This window comes from Elaeis guineensis, chromosome 6, assembly GCF_000442705.2.
Source record: "Elaeis guineensis isolate ETL-2024a chromosome 6, EG11, whole genome shotgun sequence".
Lineage (NCBI taxonomy): Eukaryota > Viridiplantae > Streptophyta > Magnoliopsida > Arecales > Arecaceae > Elaeis > Elaeis guineensis.
The window spans coordinates 3564164-3589682 of NC_025998.2; the positions used below are offsets into that span (position 1 = coordinate 3564164).

Below are 25519 nucleotides of genomic sequence, written 5' to 3' on the forward strand. Positions count from 1 at the left end.
TCTTGTCCCTCGTTTGGTGCCTGGTGGTAGCCTGACCTTGCCTCTGGCTGCCAATATTACCGTCAATCTGTGCTACTTTGTGCTCGTGTAGCTGATCCTGGGACGGTATTGCATTTGTTGCCCAGTTGATATCTGGTATATATAATGCATTTGTATTGATTAAGGCGGGGGTTATTCGTTGGTTAACGGATCATCTGGCCTTAACGATTCATATTTCGCCTGCCACTAGTTTTTTCCCCTATAATTTGGCTTCTAATTGTCATACATCTTATGGAGACTTATGGTTCAGAATTTCATTAAAAAAAAATTAGTGGAAAAATATTATTTGAAATTTTTTGATAGACCTGTATATATTTTCTCCTCCTGGGTTTTGGCCTCTTCGTCAGTCGGTTTAAAGATTCGAACTCATACATCTATTTATAAACATTATTGTAGTTTAATAAATTCATGTCATTAAATATTTTAGTTTATATGGATTATAGATTGAATTAATTTTAATATTATTTATAATAATTTAAAGTCTCATCTAAAAAGATCTGACTCTTTCTCGATACTATTTATAATATTTTGAAATTCTCATTCAAAAAGATTAATTTAAAGATATTATTTAATTTTTTTATATGATATAAATATTTTAAATTTTTTTTGTAAATAATTGACGTGGAATTAAATACGTTTACATTAACCCTTATACAAATTGTAGGCAAAAGCTGGTCCCCAGTCAGAGTCCTCCAAGCTGTTACATAATATATGGTTCCAAGATCCCCCATGGATAGCATGTTGGCAAATTTCTCCGGTAAAAACGAATAAAGTTTAGACCATCTTTGGTTATAGTTTCCTCGTGGGTGCAAACAAACTCCGTTCTGCTTTAATGTAAATACCAAAGCAACAGGATAAGCTAAACCCAAAGGATTTTTAAACCACTTGATGGTTCGTGGTCAAAATTTCAAAGCAGAAAAATTTTTGCAACAATAGAATCCAATCTTTCACCAGATCACATATGGCATATACTGCTGCTCCGCGTAATACATGTAATACATAATGAATGTTCTTTATCGACATGATGGAATAAAACGAGGAAAAAAGTATCCATAGATCAAATTCTACACAACTATGGGTTCATGGTGAAGTTTATGATACGAAGGATGTGTATCTACCAACCTTTTACCCACATGGGGTGAGTTTCTTATTGCCTGCTCCACGAGGGTGGTCATCTTTCCAATCATCCCATGCTCTTGCTTTCTCGACCGCAGCATCCTCATCCTCCTCGGTGCCTGACCTAGTATCATCCCTGTACCATGAAGAGTTTGCTTCTTCCATGAGCTTCGCATTCCTTTCTTGCCATTTCTTCATCATCTCCATTTCACGCAAGCCGGCTTCTTCTATGCTCATGGTGGGAAACCTATCAATCCCAAAACCCAGAGTGAGCACACCCTACACTAGAGTCATCCACATCTTGCACTTCGTTTGCATTTCAAGGAAACAAAGAACAAGCAGTGCAAGAAATATTTGAATCACGACATTAGAGACCATTGGCTGTGTCATTGAAAAAGCAGAGAATCAAATCAGATGCAGGAATTGTAAAAGGTCTGTAAACCCACTACTAGGATTAACATTTGTGCCACTTTTCTTCAATAAATTGGTACACAATCATAGAACGCAAACCTCGTTGAAATCATGTCTGGATTTGTACTGCAATAACACCAGTTGGGCCCATTGGCTGGCAAACTTACCAGAAGAGCTTGCTCAAAGAAAGAGGTTCAGGGACTGAAAACTAGTGGCATTCCCATCTTATTCCTCCAAAAAACAAAGTTCTGTACCAAAATATCTCAAAATATCCTGTAGAATAAAGAAAATATGTGCAATATAAAATGCATTTGATGCATGCATGGGAATATTAAAACCAATTACTCAGTAGAATAAGGCCTGGAAACTCGCTTCCAGTTTCAATTTCAGCCAAGTCCATGAAGTTTTCCTTGTTTCAGAAGCTTTGACACAAACTTTAGAATAAGGGTGCCATCACTTTAGAGTCAAAGTCTGCACAGTCCTAACTCCAACCCAAACACATTGGGCATTCAGGTCTTATTTAACGTAAACTCTATACATCCAAGAATTTGGGCTGATCACCATCAAGCATACCAAGCGGAGTTTGGGTCAAGTAGGTTGGGTTTGGTTGGATTGGGTATGGATCAGACAGGAGTTCAGGTCTCAAGCAGCTGCTATATTATTTGTTAGATCAATTTCATTCATGCCCGCAAAAGCTGTTCGCTGAGCAGAAAGAGTCAGGCTATAATTGATATGTTCAAACATGAGGAATATAAGTACATTATATACCAGGTAAACCATCATTCAGGGTTTGGGTCAAATTGGGTTTATAAAAGTCACAATTCATACCTAAAATAACATATAATTGGCCTGGGTGGGTAAAGTTTTAGTAGACTGATTACCTGCCTGAGAAATTTCATGGGTTCAAATCATACATTCATAGACCACAGGTTCAAATTATGTCTAGTTCTAAAGGAATTAGTGACAGCCTTATTTTGAAAGTAATGCTCCAAAATTTAAAAATTTCAGTCAAATAAAATCAAGAAAACAACAAAAATAAAATAAGCCAAGAAAAGTTATCACACGATGCTTGAGAGTTATGTGTTATATATGTTCTTTTTATGTGGCTTTGACAGTTTTTTGACTGAAGTCAAATAAGTTAATTTGAGTATGTTGGTAATTCTGTATAGTGAAAACACATGAGGGCACGTGCATACACGTGCACGTACACATGCATACATACATATATAATTTACTTTCTGAACTTTAGTTGTTTTTACTGATTTAACAATTATAAAGCTCAGAATTTCGAGGTTAACTGGATCTTTCTCAAATGCGTATAGTTGTAAAATGATATACTTATTTTATATAAAAATATATACTTCTGTGAAATGATTTAAATTCAGTTATTCATATTCGTCTTTATAAAGTGTAGTATGGCCTCAGCCTGTCAAGAGTTATGTTTATCCATCTCCTCCTTAAACTCAAGAAAAAGGAAAAACATTGAAAGTTTATATTATATGGTCTATGCAGTTAAAGGAAAAAATGACTCCAATATGATTTTAAATACCAAAATAAGACTTACAGCATCTACGTCTGGTTCCAGCCAGAACTGGATGAAACCCTCGAAACTGAAATACAAGTGGCCAGTTTCAGTGAAAACTGACTGGAGCCCGAAACTAAGGGTCAGTTTTGGTTCAGTTAAGTTGAAATCTATACAAGGACAAAAATAACTAGATGTAACTATAGCAATGTAGTCTTTATTTTAATAGAAGACCTCATGGATATGCGCTCAAGGCATCATAAGTAAACAACACTCGCCACCCAACCCTACATAGTTGGTACTTCATTTAGTAACATTTGGCTCTGTTGTCAGCGAGTGCAAATTTTAGAACTGTCCGTTAGACAAATTAGGTCAATAGCCCCCAACTTGAGATAGAGAATGAGTCTTGGCACAATGGTAATGCTGCTCCATTGTGAGCTGGATGACACGGGTTCGAAACATAGTAACAATATCCCCGCATGCAAGGGTAAGGCAGCGCATATTTGACCCTCCCTAAACCTCAAAACGGTGGAAGGCTCGTGCATTCGGCCACGCTTATTCAGTCACCAACTTAGATGACACATTCATCTCATAATTCTAGTTAACCCTCAGGTATGGCAGCTTTGTGGAGGTAAGAATTTCTTTCCAACAAAATAATGTGCATATTTAGTGCTTAAAGTTGTACGCACAAATTCAGGTAAAGATCTTTATGTTCTGTGGTATTGCATGATAATCCTTTTATGAGGGGCTATCTATCATCCAAACTTGAAAAAATTCACACTCCAAATTAAGATGGCTTCATCCCAAAATTGAAAATATTTAAACTAAAATACTTAATATTTAAGCCCCATAAGAACTTTGAAGCATACCTGTACCCTAGTTGGAAGACTTGTGCTGCCATTCTTTCCCTCTCACCTGTTAATCTCCCACCCACTAGACTTGCGGGTCCAAATATCAGAGGCTGGTGTTTGTGTTCATGTGCTTGTGAAATGTTTGCTCTCCCTTCTATAACATCCTGAGCAAAAGTTGCACAAGTGATGGGGTCTGCAGGTTTTAGAAATGGTGCTTGACTTGCAGCATTGCGATGCCAAGTTTCAACTCTTTTTGTACGCTCGTCAAGAATCTCACGAATAAATTCTTTGTCCCCCTCCTGCCATATAGTTTGGTTAGAATTACAATAGCAAAAGGAAGAAAAAGGATGAACCACTGGTTTGTAGAACACCATTATCATAAAAAATCTGATCATTCAAAATCAATCACTTGGTTTTCCAAGTTGCGTATGTTACCACTGCTGTATTACTCTCTAACAACGAAGCACTCTCTTACCCAACATTTTGTCGTACCGTTCGTACTAGATGCTATGGAGCATACCGTACTATACCGATACCGTACAGGTACTCCGAATTGTCCTATACTGACACAGCCGCATCATACCATACTGCGTATAGATACTATAGTGGGATTTCATTGGTACGGGGTGCGGTACTGAGACAGCGAATCCTGCCCTTACCAATAATAATTTTATCTATATAATTGGCAATCCAATTATGGCTGCGCACATTTAAATTAACCACCAAGCTTGGTGTTTGATATGGACATTTATAATATGGTAGCCAATTTTAAATAAGGATGGAAGAATTTATCAATAAAGGTTCAAATAAAAATGATGATTTTACAAGAGACGATATGAAGACTAGGCTGGTAAGTGCCAGATGCAAGGAATATGAAGAACATATGACAAGTCTAAGGGTCATTGAGTGAATCAGTGACTGGCGTGAAGCACGACTCAGACCAGAAACTAAGCTCCTAGAGTAGCAAACAAAAAGGAGTGGCATAGTAGATGGAAAAGGTATAAGTGAGGCTTAAATCATCAGAATAGCATTTGAATTAGCTTTCCAATATCTACAGACATGAGAAGACTTTAATTTTTTTTCTTTTATTTCCTTTTATTACTTCTATTGGTTTTTCAATTCAAAATTATCATTGTTTTGTGTTCAAAGTAAATGCTATGAATCAGAAGTCATGCCATGTTTTTCTTCCCTTTCCGTTTTTAAATTGCTGTGGCATGCAAGCGAGGAAAGGTCAATGAATTCAGTCAATTGGATTGAGTCAAGTCAACTCTAGAGATCATACAAGTTGAACAAACATCAAACTTATCAAATAGGGTTAGTCAAAGTGGTTGAGATGCCGAAGTGTATGGGTCAAAAATGGCTGGCATAGACATGTGACAGGTCAGGTGTGGTCCAAGTCAAGCTTGAACCATTTACTAAGGATATCAAAATGACTCAAACTGAGAAGTTACGATCCCTACAATCAGCATTAAAATATCTCTAAAGTCTAAACAACACTCAGCAGCACTGCTTGCCTCCCCCCGACTGCCACAATAAATAAATAAATAAATAAAATTGTGTAGTAATACCTTTGATTGTTTTTCTTTCACAGCAAGAAGCATCTCTTCCTCTTTTTTTAGCATGTCCAGAAGATCAAAAGCCTGTAAGCAAAGAAACAGATGTAAGCATGTATTATTCCCAGAGGAAAAAGAAAAAGAAAAAAAGGATGGAACATATTTTACAAACCAACAACTTTAATAAACAATCTGACCAAACCAACCTTACAAAGAGCTAAGGAGATTGTAATTAGCCATGCCTGCAACATACACAAAATGAATATTTAGAAGGATGGATAATTTTTATGCAATGGATTAAAAAAAAAAGTTATGCAACAGTCAAAAAAGTTTAGAACATTCAATATTTTGACATACACTATGCATGTAATTGTTGCAAAATAGCATCTGCATGTACAACTTAGAAAATGCTCAAATCAAAACAAAACAATAGAAGTGATAGTCAGATTCTTTAATGCTCAAAATCTAGCCATCACAGACACAATAATCAAATATCAACATGTATCTGCATGCCCTATTAGGTGATAGAAGGGAGGGAAAAGAAATCTTGGGTGACATAAGAAATGAATAAGTTAATCTTATTCATATCTTCTATTAATTTTTCAATATTGTAGAACTAATATGCAATTAGATGTTTTATCTTCTATCTTAAATTGATAAAGTGCTTAGTTATTAAGTGTTAGCTAACGTACAAGGTAATTCATCGTCTGACGTTCGATTCCAAAGATTCCAATGATCATGACCTCTTTGATGTGTACAGTGAAAAGTATATGCATGCAACAAAATTGGTGATGCTTCCTTGGAAATTAAAGTGTCAAAAATATTCAATTGATTCAATTCCACCAACCTCTAAAGTCTACAATCAAAAAATTTAAAAAGCATGTGAAGTGTTTGATGCATGTCTGAGTGGCTAATACATGCCACCAAGGATTCTTCGATCTAGGTGCGAGAGCTCAGATAACATACTTCACTTGTTTTACGAACTGATACAAGATTAATAAAAAAAGCAGAAAAAAGAATAAGTAACCAAGAAAATTTGTTGAAATAAAGGAACATTACTCCATTAGGAAGCAGGTGCTTGGGAGGACCATAGTGTCTAGAAAGATTCCCATTGTGTCTATAAAGATCTGAATTGGGCGTAGCATGGTAGACAAGTGATTCTGACTACAGCTAGAGTCAATGTATGATAGTACATCAGGAAATAAAGGCTCCCCATTAAACCTTAAGGAACTTCATACCAATAACAAGTTGAAAGCTAAATCAGCTCACTTGACTGAAAAGAAGAAGGTTGCCTCTGAAAATAGCTATCACTCAAGCTGGAAGACGAATTCACTGAATACAGATTTTAGCATCTAGGTCTCGAGATGATTATTTTCTAAGCCACATCTATATCAGAGTTATGGAGCATTGGAGCAACTTTGGCACTCACACGGTCAATTACACAAGTGAAGATTCCTTAAGGCAAAGAAGAGATCCCACCTAAAAAATATGCAGTACTTGTATCTTTTATGGATACAATCATACAACAATAGAAATTTTTCACTGATCCTTGGAAAGATACAAATTTAAATATATCTGACACCAAATAGTCTAGCCAGTTATCAGTGTGACTATTTTACAAAGCACTACATCCTAACCTATTCAATCATGAGCCAAATATGCAGATAGCCAGAGCTGATTGTGTACAAGGAGACAAATGAAATGAAATTAATCTCATTATATAATGTGTTTTCTAGCAAGCCAAAATCAATTATAATTAAAACAAGTGAACATCTGCATGCTTTGTAAGAGATAAAGGGCTAACAGTAAGCAGAAATCATCAAGGTTATCAAACAAACTTAACATAGCAATAACAGCACATGGCATCAAAATTATGAAACAACCTGGGAAAAAGGAAAAAGAGAATTAGGGGATCTAAATGATTAAAAGTACTTTACCTATGGGACAACTGGAGGCAGATCAAGTGTAATAACTAAAAATGGGAAAAGGTAGATAACAATACACAAAGCAAAATATTCCAGACAAGCATGTTGATTTAAAGCTCAGATCTGACTCTTCAAATAACAAATGACACCTCAGTAGTAGTTTGTATCTGATCTGATAAGTTTATGTACAATTGGAGCTTCTCTTCTCAAAAAGTGGAAGCTAACCTCTCTTTCTTCTTCTCCATCATCATCTTGTTCATCCTCCTCCCCAGCTTCAACAGGTGTGGACAGAGCTGCTGCCCTCAATGACCGTCCACGTCTCTCCTTTCTTTCTTTAATTTCTTGCAGCTTTGCTTCTGCAGCTTTCTGCCATTTGAACCGAGCAATCTAGCCTCGGTTGAATCAAAATGAATGAAATTGTGCATAATCAGGATAGAGTAATAGTTATATTCACACTAACATATATCCCAAAGTGACACTACTACAAGCTGCATGTAAACTTCTGTTCTAGAATAACCATCAACTATTTCCATTTCTGCATCATGAGTCTCATTTGTTTATAGAGGCTAAAAGTTACCTGATCATCAAGTGATCAAAAAAACAACCAAGTTTTTTTTTTTTTTTTTAATTTTTGGAGAAAATGAACAAGCAGGTTCTATAATGTTTAAAAAATGCATTAAAAATTTAAAAGATAATCCACCATATTCATGGATTAAGACGTATAAAAGAAGCAAAAGTGTTCTGTATAAGTTTACAAGTGTATAAAAGAGGCAAAAGGTCTATTCAACTCAGACTTTCTAAGATAACTGCATAAAGGACTCGTTTGGTTGACGGAAAGTGGAGAGAGGAAGAGATACTTCCTGGGAAGTGGAGAAAATGCCTCTTATTTGGTTGGATTTTTTAAAGGAGAGAGAGTGAAAAAAGTACTTCTCATGGGAAGTCACTTCCAACATTTCATGGGAAGTGAAAATCCATGGGGAAGATGGATTTTGGTACTTCTCGTGACATGGGAAATGGTGATACTTTTTTCTTTCCTAAAATACCTTTTTAAGATCTATAGCTAAAATTTAGTAAAATATCAATAGATGGTTAGAATAAAATACTGAATAGTAATATAATATTATATAAATATTATTTTAATATTTATATAAATATAATATTAATATTTATTATATTTTAATATTATTTTAATATTTATATTAATATAATATTTTTATTAATATTAATATAATATTTATATTAATATAATATAATATTTATATCTATATTAATAAATTTATTATATTAAAATATTCATATTATATTAATATATTAGTATTATATTAACATAATAAATTATTATAGTCTAATGTTATATTATAATATATTAATATTATATTTATATTAAATAAATATAACATTAATATTTATATAAAGTTTATGAGTAAATATGTATGTTTTTATATCTACTAAGGATATAATAGGTATTTTACACAATTTTTTTCAGAAAAATAGGTGTTCATCCAAACATAAGCTACTTTATAATAAGTCACCTTCCCATGGTCAACCAAACATATCAAAATCCTATTCCCAGGAAGTAATTTCCCAGCTTCCCAGGAAGTTAGGAAGAAAAGTTCTTCCACGAACCAAAGGAGTCCAAAAGTGCTTTTCTGATAAGTCTTGCAACATTTACCTGATCATATACCGAACAGCAGCATACAAATAGCTCCCTGATTCGGGTCACTACACTAACCAACCAGAAAAGTAGACCTCACACACTGTAAGCATGCCACATGATGATCTACACCAGCATAACAACAGCCAAACATTTAAGGCTGCTATAAACCTTAGATGGTCACCAGCATAGCAACAGCCAAACATTTAAGGATGTTGAAGTGTCACCAGCATAGCAACAACCAAATATCTAAGGCCGTTAAATACCCTAGATCTTATGTGGAATCAGGGAAAACTCCAACCTTGCTTTGTGCCCTACGCCAATTTTTTGTTTCATGTAGGAAGGTTTGTGGTTGCTAAAGAGAAGTTCCAGACCAAATGAGTTTGGCTAGAGGGTGATTCAATGACAGCCATCACTTGGATCAAAACATAGAGACACACCCAGTTTGACACAGTTATACAATTGTTCCTGGTACACAGCTTCCTATCTTTCCAAGCTACTTATTCTTAAAAGGAAAGTAATCGACCAACTGACTGGCTTGCAGGGTTTCAGGCAGATAACAGACTGCAGATTTGAGGGTACTTGTTACTTTGTCAGCCATTGGAGTTTGCAAGAGCTGGAAGTTTTGGTGATGATTTTATTAGTGGCAATTGGCCCCCCAGGCAATCAAAATGACAACAACAGCAACAACATAAAGAAATCTTCCCCGCAAATATCTGTGTTATGCTGGACATGAATTTGGAGTGAAACTGCATATTTCTCATTTTATCTAAACCAACTTCACAGCAGTGGATCCTTAACTTCTAAGTTGTTATTATGGAGTTTCCTATGTTAGGATGCTTATGGTAAACAGTGACAATCCTTAGCCTATACAGAGCAATTGTTTGAGTCTTGCTTAAGCTATTCTCACAGTCACAACATAGTCCATCATATAGTCCCAAGTTCCAAGATAATGGATTTTGCTGAGGCAAAGCCAACTACATAGCAGAGAGTAGCTTTAGAGAGAGATAAGACTACAACGAAATCACATATTTTTATGATTCACAGAGGTGAGATCTCCTACCACACAAAGCTTAAACTTTTAACTAGAAAGGCAATGCCCAAATAGCCAAACAAACATGAAACAATCAAAAAAAAAAAAGTAGGTCATTATAAATAACACGTGCTTAGATTAAACACTTAACTAATAAAATGTGAATGTTGACAACTAAGGTGACAGAATTAAGGACACAGTAAACTTGTTAGTCTTTTGTCATAACATATCTATCTGTATAAACCTTAGAAGAAGTTAGAAAATGATAGACTAGGAGATAGATAACCTTCTAAGTTGCAATAATAACATATGTAAATTTCTACAACACTATGGTGATAGAAGAAAAACCTTTTTTGCCCGTCGAGCTGCAAAAGTATCTGCCCCTTCTTGCCCAAATGTCTCTAACTCATCATTAGGTACAAGCTCTAATGCCTCACAAATTGAAATGAACTCCTGAAATATACACACGTAATGATGAAGAAAACAAGAAAGCATTGATATAGACCTGAGCATCTTCTAGGCCAGGTGGGTCCAGACAGCCAAAATCTACAATCAAGACAGTTTTTGGCCTACACCTGGCTCAACAATGGGCCTAAATGCCAAAGCCTCAGACTGGCCTGCTATATATGATGGAGGCCCGGACCCAACCGGACTGATCCGATATTATTGGGCCAAGACCAAGCAAACCAACAAGCTCAAATAGGCCCTAATTAACCTGATCGAGGAGAGACAGAGAGGGAGAGAGGGAGGAAGCCGGTCCTGAAAGATGGCTAGGGGTTTGTGGGGTGACTGAGCAAATGCATGCATGGGTGCATGAGAGAGAGAGGGGTAGTCAATGGGAGAAGGGGGTACAAGGTGGTGTGAGCAAAGTGAGGGAAGGAAAAGGAGAAAGAGAATGGACAGCGGGAGATAGGGATAGCCTTGGTGTGAGCAGAAGAGAGGGAAGGGAGAAGGGGAAATCAAGTTGGTTGAGAGTTAAAAAATGTTAAGCCCAAGCTGGGCCTGCTTTTTGTTGGGCTTGGAAAATTGAGGCCTGGCTCAACACGAAAGGCTAACAATCCCAACCCATAACAGATACAACTAAACAAAATAGACTAGAAAATGATGAAAAAGCAATAGATGCTGGCAACTATTGTTTGCTAACAAAGACTACATGTAAAGTTCATACATGGAATGAAAAGTAACCTTCAACTGGTCCTGTGATATCTTGAGAACTTGTATCCTGTCATCTTGTACAACTTTTTCTGTCAATTCTCCAAGATAAAATGGAACCTGAAGATACAAATAAATAAATAAATTCATTAATTGTTGCTGCACAAACTTGTATAAATATAAACCATTAAGGAAGATGAGTATATAATTAAGCTCATTCCCTATGTTATAAATATTAAGTCGTAGCTTGATGATGTCATTAGCTTCAATTAGCACACCCTTGATGTCCAAGAACTTGACTCTTGTGATTATAACTTCTCAAAGTTCAGACTTTTAAGGATAAAAGGAAATTTAAATAAAGCAAGCTACAAGACAGGAAACTCTTCCAAAGGAATCAAGTGAAAATCAAAATCGGATTCCACAAAAAATACTTCTAGCCCTGTACTTAACAAGCAGATTTAAGATCCACTTCAACAGCATAACAGCAACTTGAGCAAAAGGTATGCCATTAACTTAGGAAACATATATTCATAACTGCAAGTATTGCTAGGATGGATTACCTCTGAGCATTCATTGAATTATATTTCAAAAATCACCTCCCATAATAAGACAATGCATGTATTCATTAACATGAGTCCATAAATCAACATGCACTTAATTCGACATTTAACCACTTGGACAAAAGAATACAAGAATATGTACTCCAATTAATCTTTTGGTCCTGGACCTTCCAACAGAATAAGGGCATCTCTCTTAATAGGATTTGTAGTGGCATATATCTATCATCGATAACATCTCATGACCGCACCACCTTTAACATTAAGCAACCTGCAGTCCTTAATGAAGATTGTAGCCTAGGAAAGATATTGCTCTTCTGCATAACTGCATCAATCATACCAGGTTTAAAATGTAATTCAATCAGAACATACAAAGGTGTAGGCAAAATCCATTCATCATTTCCATGAACTCCAAATACATCAAAAATGTTTGCTATAAACTGCATGCCTTGGTTAGATACTCCTTTTCTGTATCCATGCCACATATCATATTTTTCTCCAATGCAATGTAGCTTCTGAAGTCTGCTAAAGTTAATTTTTTTTTTTTATATATATATAAGCGAGTTCATCATTGACATCTTGTAAAATTTCAAAATGTAATCTTGTTCATAAATACATGCATACATGCATGCATATGTATAAATCTGGGTTGCACATACTTACAAATCTTGATAAACCTCCCAAAAGGATCCAAATTACTACAGCTAGCAAGTAAAGACACAATGACTTCATGGGTGCAAATCTACTCCAAGCAAGTTCTTTTTTTTTTTTTCGAGGAAAAAAAACACTTAGCATTGAATAAGGCTCATGCATGATTCTAAATAAGAGTTTTGCCAAGCTTCCTAACCTCCATTCAGTAAAGTGAACTAATGGTAAACAAACAGTAATGTAACTAGCAAGCCCATCATCTATGAAGTCCCGTCTAAATGTCCCAAGCCACTCTCCTTGTACTTGTATAGATACTGATGTCACAAGCTTAGACACCCTCAAGCCTCCAAAAAGGTGAAATTCATCTAGAAACACCTGCAAAAAGTTCAAAAAAAAAAAAAAACTACTTCCCCTTAACCATGCAAGCCAAAGGGAAAATCAATTCTATCACTCGAATGCATTCTTCTTGCAATGGATAATCTATCTATGTTAGCCTAGCTATCCTTGTTCTACTAGCACTGGTCCTTATCAAGCTTCTGCCAAAACCATAAGAATCCCAGCCTTCTAAGGCTAGGATCCAATTGCAAGTCATCAGGTTATCAAAACCAAACCCCTTCTCGCCTAGACAGTTGCAAGATGCCTCCACCTTCACCAAGGAGCAACTCAAGCCTCCATTTCGGACCTCCCAAATGAAAAAATTTGCAAACCTTTAACTTTCAAGGCTTTCAAAAACTCGAATAAAAAGTAAGACTTCAACTACATGGTTAGATTGAAGCCTTGACAAGGATGATCCTTCCTCCCAAAATAAGAAATTTCTACTCTCAAAAAGATAGATATCAAGTCTCGATATGGAGGAGAAGTCTTTGACAAGTGATATGACCGAAAAACTAAAAAATGTATAGGGCTCTGATACATGAAGTTTGTTAGTGCAGTCTTGAAATACATGCACAATATCAAAAAATCAAAATAGTTTGCATGCTCTGAACTCCAGAATGATTGCACCAAGACATGTGCTGCCTTAACGTTGCTTCCCTTAAGCCTGTGATGCTCCGTAAAGCTTCAAATCATTGACTTAAAAGGCTTCTATTCATCTTCAGAGCAACTGCACATATGTACATAAAAAAGTGCAGCCTAAAATAAACTTTTTCCAAATACCACCTTTCTCATCCTTGCCTTCATGATTAGGCCACAACTCCAGCCAATGGTCCTGAGCGGTAAAAATGCCCAGCCTCAACTTCCTTTCACTGAAGCAATAGTAAATCCCCATACAAGCCACTATCTCGTTCTTCTATTCTTTTTTCTTCTTCTTTTTTCTAAGCATAGAAAGATAATATATTCTCCACAGGTCGCAAACCATCGCTACTTCATACCGCAGCACATATGCATATCCAACTAAAATTAGGTACTATAAACTATAGCTAATTATTTTCTTTTCAGCATTTTCTCATATTAACCGAATCATGTAAGCAAATTAAGGGCATTTCTTTACTCGGAACTCTTTGCAAGATTCCAAAGAAATATACAACCCACGATCAATTAATTAAAAAAAGAAAAGAAAACATTTAATCAATTATCGCAGACATAAAACTGACCAAGAGATATTTCAGATTAGCAGTGCTGACATCGTCCTTCGTCTCATTCGAGGAAAACAATCCCAGCTTGCTTACCATCTCATCACAGCGGCGCAGGGCCTCGATTCCCTTCATCAATATCTCCTATAAAATAAAAATTGACAAAAAAGAGAGAAAAGAACAACAACTACTACATCTCAGGCGAATAATCATAATCATGGTACGAAGAAATCAAAGAAAATCCGAGAAAGATAGTCGCTTTACCGCGAGATTGGGGAAGCAAAAAAGAAGAAGAAGAAGAAGAAGAAGAAGAAGAGAGTACCTGATTGATGGAGGATTCGGATGCCATGGAGTGGATCTTTCTTGCCTGGTCGAAGAGCGCGGGGAGGGGCATCTCTTCCACCTTCCATTCCCCCATAGGATCGAACCAAGAACGTGAATCCGATCGAAGGAAACCCTAGAAATCAATCTCGAAGAGGATTTGGAGCCGAGCGATAACGATAATGATGCGAGACAAAGGCGCGGACCTAGGGACGACGAGAGTGCGGGACTGGGGACGAAAAACACAAGGACGAAGGGAAATAGAAGCCCATAACAATAATGTGATGGCCCAACCCATGTAAAAATCCCAGCCCATGTAACAAAGCCCAAAAAAAAAAAAAATAGAAAGAAAATAGGGAAAGGGAGTCTTCTCCCTCCTCTCGCCGGCTCTCAATCGGAGTCGAAGATAAGTTCCCTCCGGTCCTATTTAAGGAGGAGATCCCTTCTCTCTCCTTTTCACCGAAAATCCTAAGCTCAAACGGCGGTAATCGTTGGAAAAATCCCGTGGAAGACCGTCCCTGTGCCGTCCAATTTCTCACCGGAAAAGCTTCGCCGGCGACGGAGGTAAGCCTCCTCCCCTTCCTCTCTTCTCCCTCTTCCTTCCTGTACCGATGTGCACGCTCGCCGGCGATCGGAGTCCCGGATTTTGTTGCGGAAGTAACCTTCATTTTTTACCGTTTTTCTTGGATTACCGGCGCCAGTGGTCACCGCCGACCACCGGTTTGGCCCTCTTCTTTTCGGCGAGTCACCCCCCTCCTGCCAACGGCCGCCCCACGCCGACTGCGCCGTCGGTCGGCCAGCCAACGAGGGGACCTCAAGGTCTCCTGTTTCAGCCCAAAAGAAACCCACGAGAAAGAAGAAAAGGAGGAGGAGGAAAAGAAAAAAAAAAGAAAAGAAGAAGAAGAAAAAGAAAAGAAAAAGAAGAAAAAAAAAAAAGAAAAAATAATAATAAAATAATAATAATATAATAAATAGGATTTTCTCTCCTCTCTCTTCCGTGAAGAAAAAGAAAAAGAAAAAAGAGAGAAAGAAAGAAAAGAAGAAAGAGAAAAATAAAATTAATTAATAAATAATGAGATAAATAATAAAATATGAGAAAGAGAGTTTCTCTCTCTTCCCTCTCTCTCTTCAGCTTGAATTAGTATTTTCTCTCTCTAGAATTGGATTTCTCTCTCTACTTTCTCTCTCTAGAATTCTCTTTCAAGATTATTTCTCTCTCCTAAGATTTCTAAAATTTTGAGAAGAATGATGATGAATTTAAATGATCTTCATGATGGATTTTTGATCTGTGATCGTCGGACGGTACACCGACATCCACTTTGATCAGATCAGATATTTTTAGATTTTATTTCTCATGATTTTATTAAATTATCTACATGATAATCTTAGCATGATTTGATCTGATCGATCGAATTTGTTGAATCATATCGTCTGAGGAGTCCAAGATGAATTTTCTCTCTCTAAAATTTTCTCTCTCTAAAATTTTTTCTCTCTAAAATATTCTCTCTCTTGATTGATTCTCTTTCTAAAAAGGTTAGTAAATAAAGAATTTTTTTTAATAGTCCTGATCTGATTTTAATGAAGAACTCTGATCCATAATTGTCAGACAGCGTACTGGCACCCATCTTGATCAGACCATGAATCTTTAGATTTGATCATCCATGATCCCGATCTAGTCATGACTTGATTTGATCATGTTGATTTCACCACTCGAGATATTGGACCAATCGTAATGTTGGATTTGTGTCACCTGATCAATTCGAATTGTACCTCATGAATTCTATCTCCTCTGATTTTCTCTCTCTACTTGATTTTATGAAATCGATGAAGGAACCTCGGTCCTATCACTTCGAATCCGATTTGATCTGATAGTCAAATTTTGGATCGTTTTGGTCCTAATTAGATTTTGATTAGATGAAATTAGATGATCGGATCCAATCTAAACCGTTGAAATATGATGTTCGTATTCTTTCTAATTATTGAAATTGATTCTGTATAGGATTGTGGATGTTTGATCATGGCATATCGCGATATGATCTACGAACATAATTTTTGGAAGAAAATTTATAGAATTATGTGGATTTATTGGAATGCGTTCGAGGTAAGTAATATTTTATTTTTTTAGATTTATCGATAAATTATAATGTATTTTTCTTATATGATTTGTAAAACGATGCATGAATTGGATGAATGGTATTTTGTTACGAAAATATCTTATTTTGAAATGTTATGATGAAGCATGATTGAACATATTGATTTCATGATGCATTACATTGATTGATTTCAATACTACATGATTATATATTTTATTGTCGAAATTAGAATATGAAATATGATTTATGAAGAAATATGATATAAGAAACATGATGAATTGACAACCTGACTATGTAAAGGACCCTGCCAATGGGGGCATATATGTTGGCAATTGATTGTCCTAAGGGTTTATGTCGCCAGCGAGACCAGCGATATGTCGTCAGAGAGACCAGTGACAAACCGCCAGCGAGACCAGCGATTCCAAAGGACATGGCTGCCAGATGATTCGCAGCCTACCATAAGCAGATATGCGGTATTATGACCCTGCCACAGGAAAAATGTGGTCATAACTCATGGTTGACGAAAAAAATTGAAGAACAAAAGAAATTGAAATCTGGAAAGAAACTTGAATTTTTGAAAAAAAAAAATAAATTTGGCATAAAATATATTACATAATTAAAAATTGATTTCGAATTGATGAACTCTATATGCTTATTTTTCTATAAATGATTATTTACTTAAATACCTGATGAAATCTTTTGAGAAGTGATCATTGCTTACTGGGCTGTCTAGCTCATTACTTCCTATTTTACTGTTTTTACAGATGTTGAAGAATTAAGATGATACAAGATATGAATGGAAGAGTGATCAAAAGCAGAATCTTCATACTTTTATTTTAGGTTGAAAGGCTTATTGAATTTGATGCAAAGCCTTTGAATCGTTGTTGAATTTATTGAGATATTAAAGAAAAAAATTTAGGTCGTTATATTTTAGATTTAAATTGTTGACTAATTATTCCGCTGTTATTTTAGGATAGTATGATAAGATGCCTTGCATGCTTATGGGAAGAGTTTTCTATGAATATGCGGCAGTTGCCATGACCCTCGATTCAAAATTTCGGGTCGGGGGCGTGACAAATAATAAGCCCCACAATGAGACCAGGAAAGAACGGAAAGCGCTAGAAATAATCAGATGGATCAGGACCATCAGATCCACCGTGGATCTTAAATGAATTTAATTATTTTTTATATATAATAGCAATATATGTTAGGATAATTTTATGTTAGTTTCATAGGACTTATTTGATTTATAAAAAAAAAATTATTTAAAAAAAATTAAAAAATTTATTTTTTTAGAATAGAATTTTGTCAAGTTTGATTGGCCGTAAGAAAATGACTTATTGTAAAATAGCTTATGTTTAGTCGAATATCCATTTTTCTGAAAAAATTATGTAAAATATTTATTATATTCTTAATAAATATAAGATCATATTTTTTCACTCCTAAACTTTATATAAATATTAATATCAATATAATATAATTAAAACTATACTAATTTATTGTATTAATATAATACTAATATATATTAATATAATATTAATATTTTAATATAATAAATTTATTAATATAGATATATATATATAATATTATATTAATATAAATATTATACTAATATTAATAGAAATATTATATTAATATTAATAAAAATATTATATTAGTATGAATATAAAATATAATAAATATTATAATATTAATATTATATTCATATAAATATTAGGATAATATTAATATAATATTATATCACTATTCAGTATTTTATCTAATCAACCATTGATATTTTATAAAATTTTAATCATTGATCTAAAGGAATATTTTGGGAAAGAATAAAATAGCACAACTTCCCTTACATAGAAAGTGCTAAAATCCATCTCCTCCGTGGATTTTCAGTTCCTATAAAATGTAAGAGATGACTTCTCATAGGAAGAATTTTTTTATTCTTTCTTTTTTTAAAACTCTAACCAAATAAGAGGCTGTCCACTTTTTAAGAGGTGTTTTTTTCCCATCCACTTCTCGCCAACCAAACGAGTCCATGATGACCCATGCCATCTAATAATTTTTTCTTAGAATAGAGACTCGGTTGATTCTAGACTTATATACTAATAGTTAATTTGTAAGGCTTGATTTAATCCATCATAATTTATATGCCAGGTTAGATTATTTATTTAGGGTTTGTTAAGACCGCTCATCTCAAAATTCTATGCAATTGATAGGTTGGGTCAAAACAATCAACTAAATCAAGATGAACTAGATCGCTTTTTATAAATATCCAAAAAATCTTTAGAGTAGACCAACCAAAATCACATAAGGAGAAAATTTAGGTTGGTCCACTCTAGTAGCTTTCTGGATTCTTACAAATATGAGCCTAAAATAGTTTGACTTTGCTTGTCTTGGTCCAATTAACGAATTTCATGGGATTTGGACTCAGACATAAATAGAATAAATTCAGATCGATAGACTTTCTGATGTATCTTGTATCTGGTCCGGTCCATATTTGATTGGATCAGATCTCGTTATCACTTCTACTGGACCATTGGTTGGGCCAAATGGATCAATGGTACAAATAGCTTGTGGAAACACGTTTTGGAAGGAGAGGATAAAGAAACAGTAGCATATTGAAATATGCCATTTTGTTTTTGATATTGCCATTGCGCCGACTCCATTCACTCAACATACATAATTGCGGTCTTTACCGGGGAAAAAAAAAAAAAAAAAAACATAATCGTAGTATATATTTGTGATTTTAAATTCTCCAGAAGCTTTCTTTGATGTAAAAAATCACAAGCAAGATTCATTGCTGAAATTTTCTATTGATATCAGCTACCTAAATCTCGACATTGGAATTCCTTATTATCATGTAATCCCTTTCTACGCTCAGGTTGAGTGATACGCCAGTGAGAATTTCTTTTGTGCTCGGATCTAATTCAACCTATAGTAACGCAGCAAAACTACAGTTCAATTTTTTGGAATTTTTTAACTTGATTCTAATTATAATCTTTAGTAATCAATTATGGATAAGAAATCCATTCGAGCACTAAAAGAGAGAAGTCGCCAAAAAATTCTCCCACGAAAGAATGCGAAAGACCGGTGACGAAGATGACCTCACACAGTCATTTTAAGAGGGGCCACCCAACCCAGTATATGAAAACTGCTTCATTTATTGATACACCGATAAAATCTAGCATCACGCACCCAGTGATATGGTTTCCAAGATCCATGGGTTTGCAACATTATTTATTATTATTTAACCAGGACAGTGTTTTTTAATTATTTTTAATTTTATTATATGATCATTTTTTGCTTGAATTGTATGATCTGTGAATGCAGTTGTTTCTCTTGATAAAAGGTGACAATTTATTTTAAAATCAATTAGAATATGACTTGATATTTCAGTTTTGTAGTTCTAATATTAGCACCCCTTACCATGCCAGAACCACAGAACTACAATATCAACCCTCTATTGCCGATTAGCCATCACAACCAATGGGCATCCCATTTAGAAAGGAATTTAGGTTTTCAACTGAAGTTATAACATCAATTTTTTTAAAAAAAAATTCGAGCCAAAGAAAAAATTGTTTATCTTTATTTCTATATTTCCACTATATGTGATGAATACTTTGATCAGGTATACTATAGGCAAACCCGAAAAAATGAAACCTCTAATTAACCTTCTAAAACATAAAAGTTATATTTTAAATTTTATTAATAGGATGAGATGTGTAGAGGGAGCAGGGCAGGATTAGATTTAGGTCTTGCATCGACAGCGAAGGTCAAGTTGGTCTGGTCACAAGAATTTTCTATCAAACATAACTTAGGTATTGATTGGACCATGTAAATTTCATTGTACATCCATTTTTGGCACGTGTTCTCTAACAACAATTACAAATATAAATTAAATAAAATTTTATTTATTATTTTTGTTACAGGCAATATTGATTAGTGGAACAATGAGAGCTGCCAATCCAATGCAAAATCAATGTACTCTAATGCTGCTTGTTAGATAAAGGTTTAGTGTTATACTTAGGAAAGAAAAAAGAGTTTACTCTTGTGTAGGGCTAGAAATGGACCCGATTGGGCAGGACTACATCCTATTCGTGTTTGGACCGAGATATTTTTAGATTCCGGCTTGAAAATTTTTGAAAAACTCACGTACGAGCCTGGGCCGAACTGGATTGGCCCATTTGGATTAAAAAATGAGCTGATTTGTACCCGATTAAAGATATATAGCAAATGATCCATTTGGACTAAAAAATGAGTCGGCTTGAACCCGATTAAAGATAAATAGCAAATGATCACATAGACGAATGATTTTAATAAACAAAAATATATTAACATATTTAAGAGGAAAGGATATTTTCCCCAATCTTAGTATATAAGCAAGCGGCTTACTAAGTTATGCAGGAAGATTAAGGGAAAAAAAAAAAAAAAAAGTACATGAACAAAAATTTTGTGGGTTGGATTCGGGCCGAAGTTTTAAGTGTTGGTCTTTTCTTGGGCATGGGTTAGAAGAATGATATATTCAAAGAGAAATTCTTTGTGCATCACATGCGGAACATACGCACCACGTATAGGGTCGGACAGAAGTGCAAAAAAAAATTTTTTTGTCCATGTGCTGTGTGTATGTTCGTCCACTGTGCATGATGCATAAAAAATTTTCAAATTCAAATTCAGTTCAAAAAATAAAAATAAATTTTAAAATAAATAGATTTTATTTTTAAGTCCGAATCCAATCCGAAATCTTTGGGTCCTAGCTTGTAGTCTGATCTGAAGTCCGTCCGGCCTAATGAGCTTCGGGCCAGCCCAAGGCCAAGCCCGTTTCCAGCCCTACTGGGCCTTGTGCCATGGGCGGATCACAAACGCGGCAGGTGAAATTAAAATCCCGCGGAGCAGCGTAACAAGCTTCGCCTTCTCCCACCCTTATCTGCTCCTATCTGTCACTTCCCCATCTCTCTCTCACGAATTGTCCATGGCTTCTTTAACTTCCACTCTCGCCCTCGCCGCCTCTCCCCCTGCCCTCCGCCCTTCGTCCCTAGGGTTCCATTCCCTTTCTTTGACCTCCGGCCTTCGATCCCTCCGGTTCCGTTCGGCTGGCCGGAACCCCCCGCGGCCGCTCTTCATCCGAGCACAAACCCTAGATTTCTCGGGCTCTTTCTTCGAGGAAGGGGGAGATGAGGAGGGGGATGGGCCCTCCGGCCCCTCGGCTGCCGCCGCTGCCATGGCGCTGGAGGACAAGGAAGAGCCACAGTGCCCGCCGGGCCTTCGCCAGTATGAGACCATGGCCGTGCTCCGGCCAGATATGACCGAGGACGAGCGCCTCGCCCTCATCCAGAGATACGAGGAGGTAATCACTCATGTATCTTGTCTATCGACTTTATAACCAATTCAGAATAAGATCAATCTTTTTTTGGAAAAAAAAAAATTTCCTCTGGCTTCTTCTGCAAACTCATTCTAGTATTGCTATATGTGAATGTTTTTGCTTTTTATTTTCGAAGCAATGTCACGATATTTCCAGTTAATTTTGCGTTGCTAAATGTGCTCCTGTATTTGCTTTTTGAAGGCGTTAATGGAGGACGTGGGCTAGTGATAGAACTACAGCATGCAGTCAAACTATTTGTTAATTTGATCTTGATCAGGGTTTTCGAAGTGACATTGCACTATTTAGGTTCTGGGACCCTGAAGATGATTGACGAATACTTCTTGAATTTTGTTTGTGTTTGTGTGTGTGTGTACTTAGGTTCTGGGACCCTGAAGATGATCGACAAATTCTTCTTGAATTTTGAGTGTGACTCAATATTAACAAGTTACAAGGCTTGGAGAGGGGTGTGTGTAATCCTACTAAATTTACAGAAAACATGAAAGTATATCTATATGTGAGGACTGTGGGTGTGTGTTCGGTCCCACATTGCCTAGGCACTAGGCAGATCTTGGATCCTTACAGAGAGCCAAGGAATCCAAATAATACCTTTTTGGATAGTCTTTTTGGATCAGATCCAAGCTTGCTACGTTAGAACCTAGGAATTTGGAAGAGTTGAAATAGTAATTCAGTCTCATTGAAAGGTAGGAAGATTAAGGAATCAAGCAATTATGCAAGGATAAGTTTGCAAGGGTACTTAGAACTTAGATCATAGAGTGAGTCAATGAGAGTATGGATCACATGTATCAAAAGCAAGGTAATTCATTTTGGTGAAAAGAAGGGACATTAAGGAATTAGAAAGCACACATATCCAAGATTTATTGAACAAGAAATTAGGAGAGCATTGGATTGAAATGTTCACAGTCAAGAAACCGTATGCAAGACCATAATGTTGCTTGCATTACTGTGAGTATACATGCACAATCATTAACTTGTCGCCAAACATTTTTGGAATTGTGGAAAGAGATGGATTAATTACAGATACATCCACCCTGGGAGCTTTTCCACTTAACATATTGAACAGAGTCCATCCACTCACCATCAAGTTATCTTTCTAATTTTCCATTTTATTAATCGAACATCCTTCCGAAGTCTAACCTGTTTTGCTCCTCGAGTTTGGTTCCAAGCCCTTTCTTTTATATAAAAGAATACTAGAGACAAGACATTAAGTTTTCTGAACACATCCTTTCTCCTACCAACGATCATCATGTGTTACTATTTCTCTGGTGCTAGATTTAAGCAAGGATTTATTCAACATGTTATGGTGAGGTGTTTAGTTTCTCCCTCAAGTGCATATCCAAGGAATTTTGCCTATGTTGTTCAAGGAGATCCATTGTACCTATCAATCAAAATATTCAGTAAAACCTCAGCATCACGTGCCTGGGTGTGCCACTTCAATCCTCGGATCAATCCAAATAATTTTCTCTTTAGCAACTACGGCTTACCAATTTGCAAGCCTTGCATGACAAGCAATTTTGTGCAAATGGAGGGCAAATCACTTTTTGATGTAGAAAATGAAAGATTTGTAAGGACATTACATGATGACAGCAGGTATTACATAAAAACCATCATGCATTTACATGATGGTCGACTGTACATTTGGTAAGCAGCATTTACAACAAATCCTTTCTGTTATCATGTTTGAGGGAGTAGTTTATTGATGTATAAAGACTTCATTTGTGATGGCATGGCTGACCTCAAAAATGCAGTGCTTCTTTTGGTTAGCTTCATAAACAAGGTAGCTTGTTGTCAGGATGAAATCTGAAGGAGTGAACTTTGCAATGACTTTTAACCAAAGAAAAGGTCCCTGTATACTGAACAGAAGCTAACAACCATGGTTTTGAGTACAAACCATACCAGTCCGTACCGGAAGCGGACCAATATCCAGTAAGCCCATTCTACTGAGTGTCGATACCAAAACCTGCACGATACCTACAGAGCACTGATTTGGATGCTAGTACTGGTACCAAAACTGGCACTTAAAACCTTGGCAGCAACACTAGTTTTTTGGATGTAGTTCAAAATGAAGGTTCCAGCGAGTTTGAGTGGTTTCAAATTATCATTCTCCATGTTTTGCTGGTTGCTTTTGGAATATCAATAGCTGTGTTGTTTGCCTGACTTCATTTGACCGCTGATGTAGTTATGAATAAATCTCAAATGTTCAATCATACATGTCTTTGCCATTGCGGTCGTCGAGCCCAAAGAAAGCATTCTCCAAACCTTGCCATCAGATGATTATGAGATTTTATAGTTGAAACTAAATAGTCTTGGCATTTCCTAATGCTTGTTCCTATAAAGCCTGCTAACTTTGTGATGGCAGTATAACACTATTAAATTTGTTTTTTGCAAGAATTTATTCTGCCTTCACCTCACCATTCTTGAAATGTGATATGAATCAATTTTGTAAGTGGTTCAGTCATGTCAATTTGCTTTTTCCATGGTATATGTTGCAGTTGCTTGTTGCAGGGGGTGGCATGTATGTGGAGGTATTTAATCGCGGAGTGATCCCACTTGCGTACAGCATAAAGAAAAAGAACAAGGCGGGAGAGAGCAACACATACTTAGATGGCATATACCTCCTCTTCACTTATTTCACCAAACCAGAATCCATGGCTGTGCTGGAGTCCCGGCTCAAGGCTGATGATGATGTCATCCGGTCATCAACCTTCAAGATACGCAAACGGAAAAATTAGAATCTATTTTCACATGAGGGAAAATGGAAAGAAAAAGAAAAAGGGTTAATATGTTGTACCGATGTAAGCCATGTTTCTTTTCAAAATTTTGACTAATGCCAATGAAGTCTGGAGCTAATGCACCAACCTTTTATGTGCATCCTTCGGCTGTAGTGATATTTGTACATATTTGTCGGCTGGGTCAAACAATTTAGAGTTTATTAGGACTATATGATTTCTTCAATGAGTATGCCGAACTGTCATGCTCAGGCAGCCGTGCTATTGTTGTGGATTGGTGTTAATGGCGTCGGTTCTGTTCCTTCATATTGCCGTCATTTGGAAAGTTGCTGCTTGCCTTGTGCTTAACAAGTAATAGTGCGGTTGCAGGACAAGTTTGGTAGCTGCCAATTGGAGCAAATCTTAAATTTAGAATTTTTCTTTTCTTTTTTTTTTTTTAAGCGGTTGTGCTGGAAAAATGTTCATGCGCCAGGCAAATAGTAAACATCACTTCTTTTGTGATGCTGTGAGAGGAAACATGATAAGGTGGTTTTTAGTTTTTTTAAAAAAGTCTTTGGTTTTCTTTGTGAATCCCTGATCGGTTTCCAATTTTGAAATTTTGCATAAAGTTTAGCTGTGAGAAGAAACAAAGTACGAGTAGTACTTCTAATTTTCTTGCGGTGCAATGTTGCTATAGATAGGAGAGCGTCGTTTTTTGAATTTCAAGATGGTGCAATAGTTTCTAGAAGGCCTTGTGAGAAGTGTTATTTTTCGGTTGCTTTTTTCAGTTTGTTGTAATCCAACCATCAGTATTTATTATTGGTACTAATTATCCAGGAAATCCGTGCGCGTTGGCTGAAGCAGCGTTCAGGTGGAAAATTATTGAGTGGCTGCTATCTTGTTCTCTTATCTAAGCTTCTATTTCCTTTGCAGCAAAGCCTGTTGCCACCACTTCACTCCCTTCTCTCTCCGCTCCCCTTCTCGATTACTTTCT

The 25519-nt window shown here is 36.0% G+C and overlaps 2 protein-coding genes across 2 annotated transcripts; one reads left to right on the plus strand and one right to left on the minus strand.

Moving 5' to 3' along the window:
• Positions 1-984: 984 nt before the first annotated feature.
• Positions 985-14600, minus strand: LOC105047612 (PP2A regulatory subunit TAP46). The gene is made up of 9 exons (XM_010926610.4): positions 14355-14600; positions 14054-14176; positions 11290-11376; positions 10453-10557; positions 7643-7804; positions 5699-5734; positions 5508-5579; positions 3958-4238; positions 985-1402 (listed from the first exon to the last, which is right to left on the minus strand). The coding sequence occupies exons 1-9, from the start codon at positions 14448-14450 to the stop codon at positions 1165-1167; spliced, it is 1200 nt and encodes a 399-aa protein (XP_010924912.2). The 5' UTR covers positions 14451-14600; the 3' UTR covers positions 985-1164.
• A 6754-nt stretch (positions 14601-21354) lies between these two features.
• On the plus strand, positions 21355-24801 carry LOC105047611 (small ribosomal subunit protein bS6c). Its single transcript, XM_010926608.4, has 2 exons — positions 21355-21784; positions 24310-24801. The coding sequence occupies exons 1-2, from the start codon at positions 21410-21412 to the stop codon at positions 24547-24549; spliced, it is 615 nt and encodes a 204-aa protein (XP_010924910.1). The 5' UTR covers positions 21355-21409; the 3' UTR covers positions 24550-24801.
• The last annotated feature ends 718 nt before the right edge of the window (positions 24802-25519 follow it).

Bases quoted from the DNA above. Each gene is read 5' to 3' on its own strand.
- LOC105047612 (XM_010926610.4), bottom strand. From the start codon at position 14,450: ATGGGGGAATGGAAGGTGGAAGAGATGCCCCTCCCCGCGCTCTTCGAC. The intron at 10,558-11,289 runs GTTACTTTTCAT...TGTATATTTCAG, and splicing joins TATCACAGGACCAGTTGAAG to GAGTTCATTTCAATTTGTGA. The intron at 5,580-5,698 runs GTTGGTTTGGTC...CTTTGCTTACAG, and splicing joins TCTCCTTAGCTCTTTGTAAG to GCTTTTGATCTTCTGGACAT.
- LOC105047611 (XM_010926608.4), top strand. From the start codon at position 21,410: ATGGCTTCTTTAACTTCCACTCTCGCCCTCGCCGCCTCTCCCCCTGCC. The intron at 21,785-24,309 runs GTAATCACTCAT...TATATGTTGCAG, and splicing joins TCATCCAGAGATACGAGGAG to TTGCTTGTTGCAGGGGGTGG.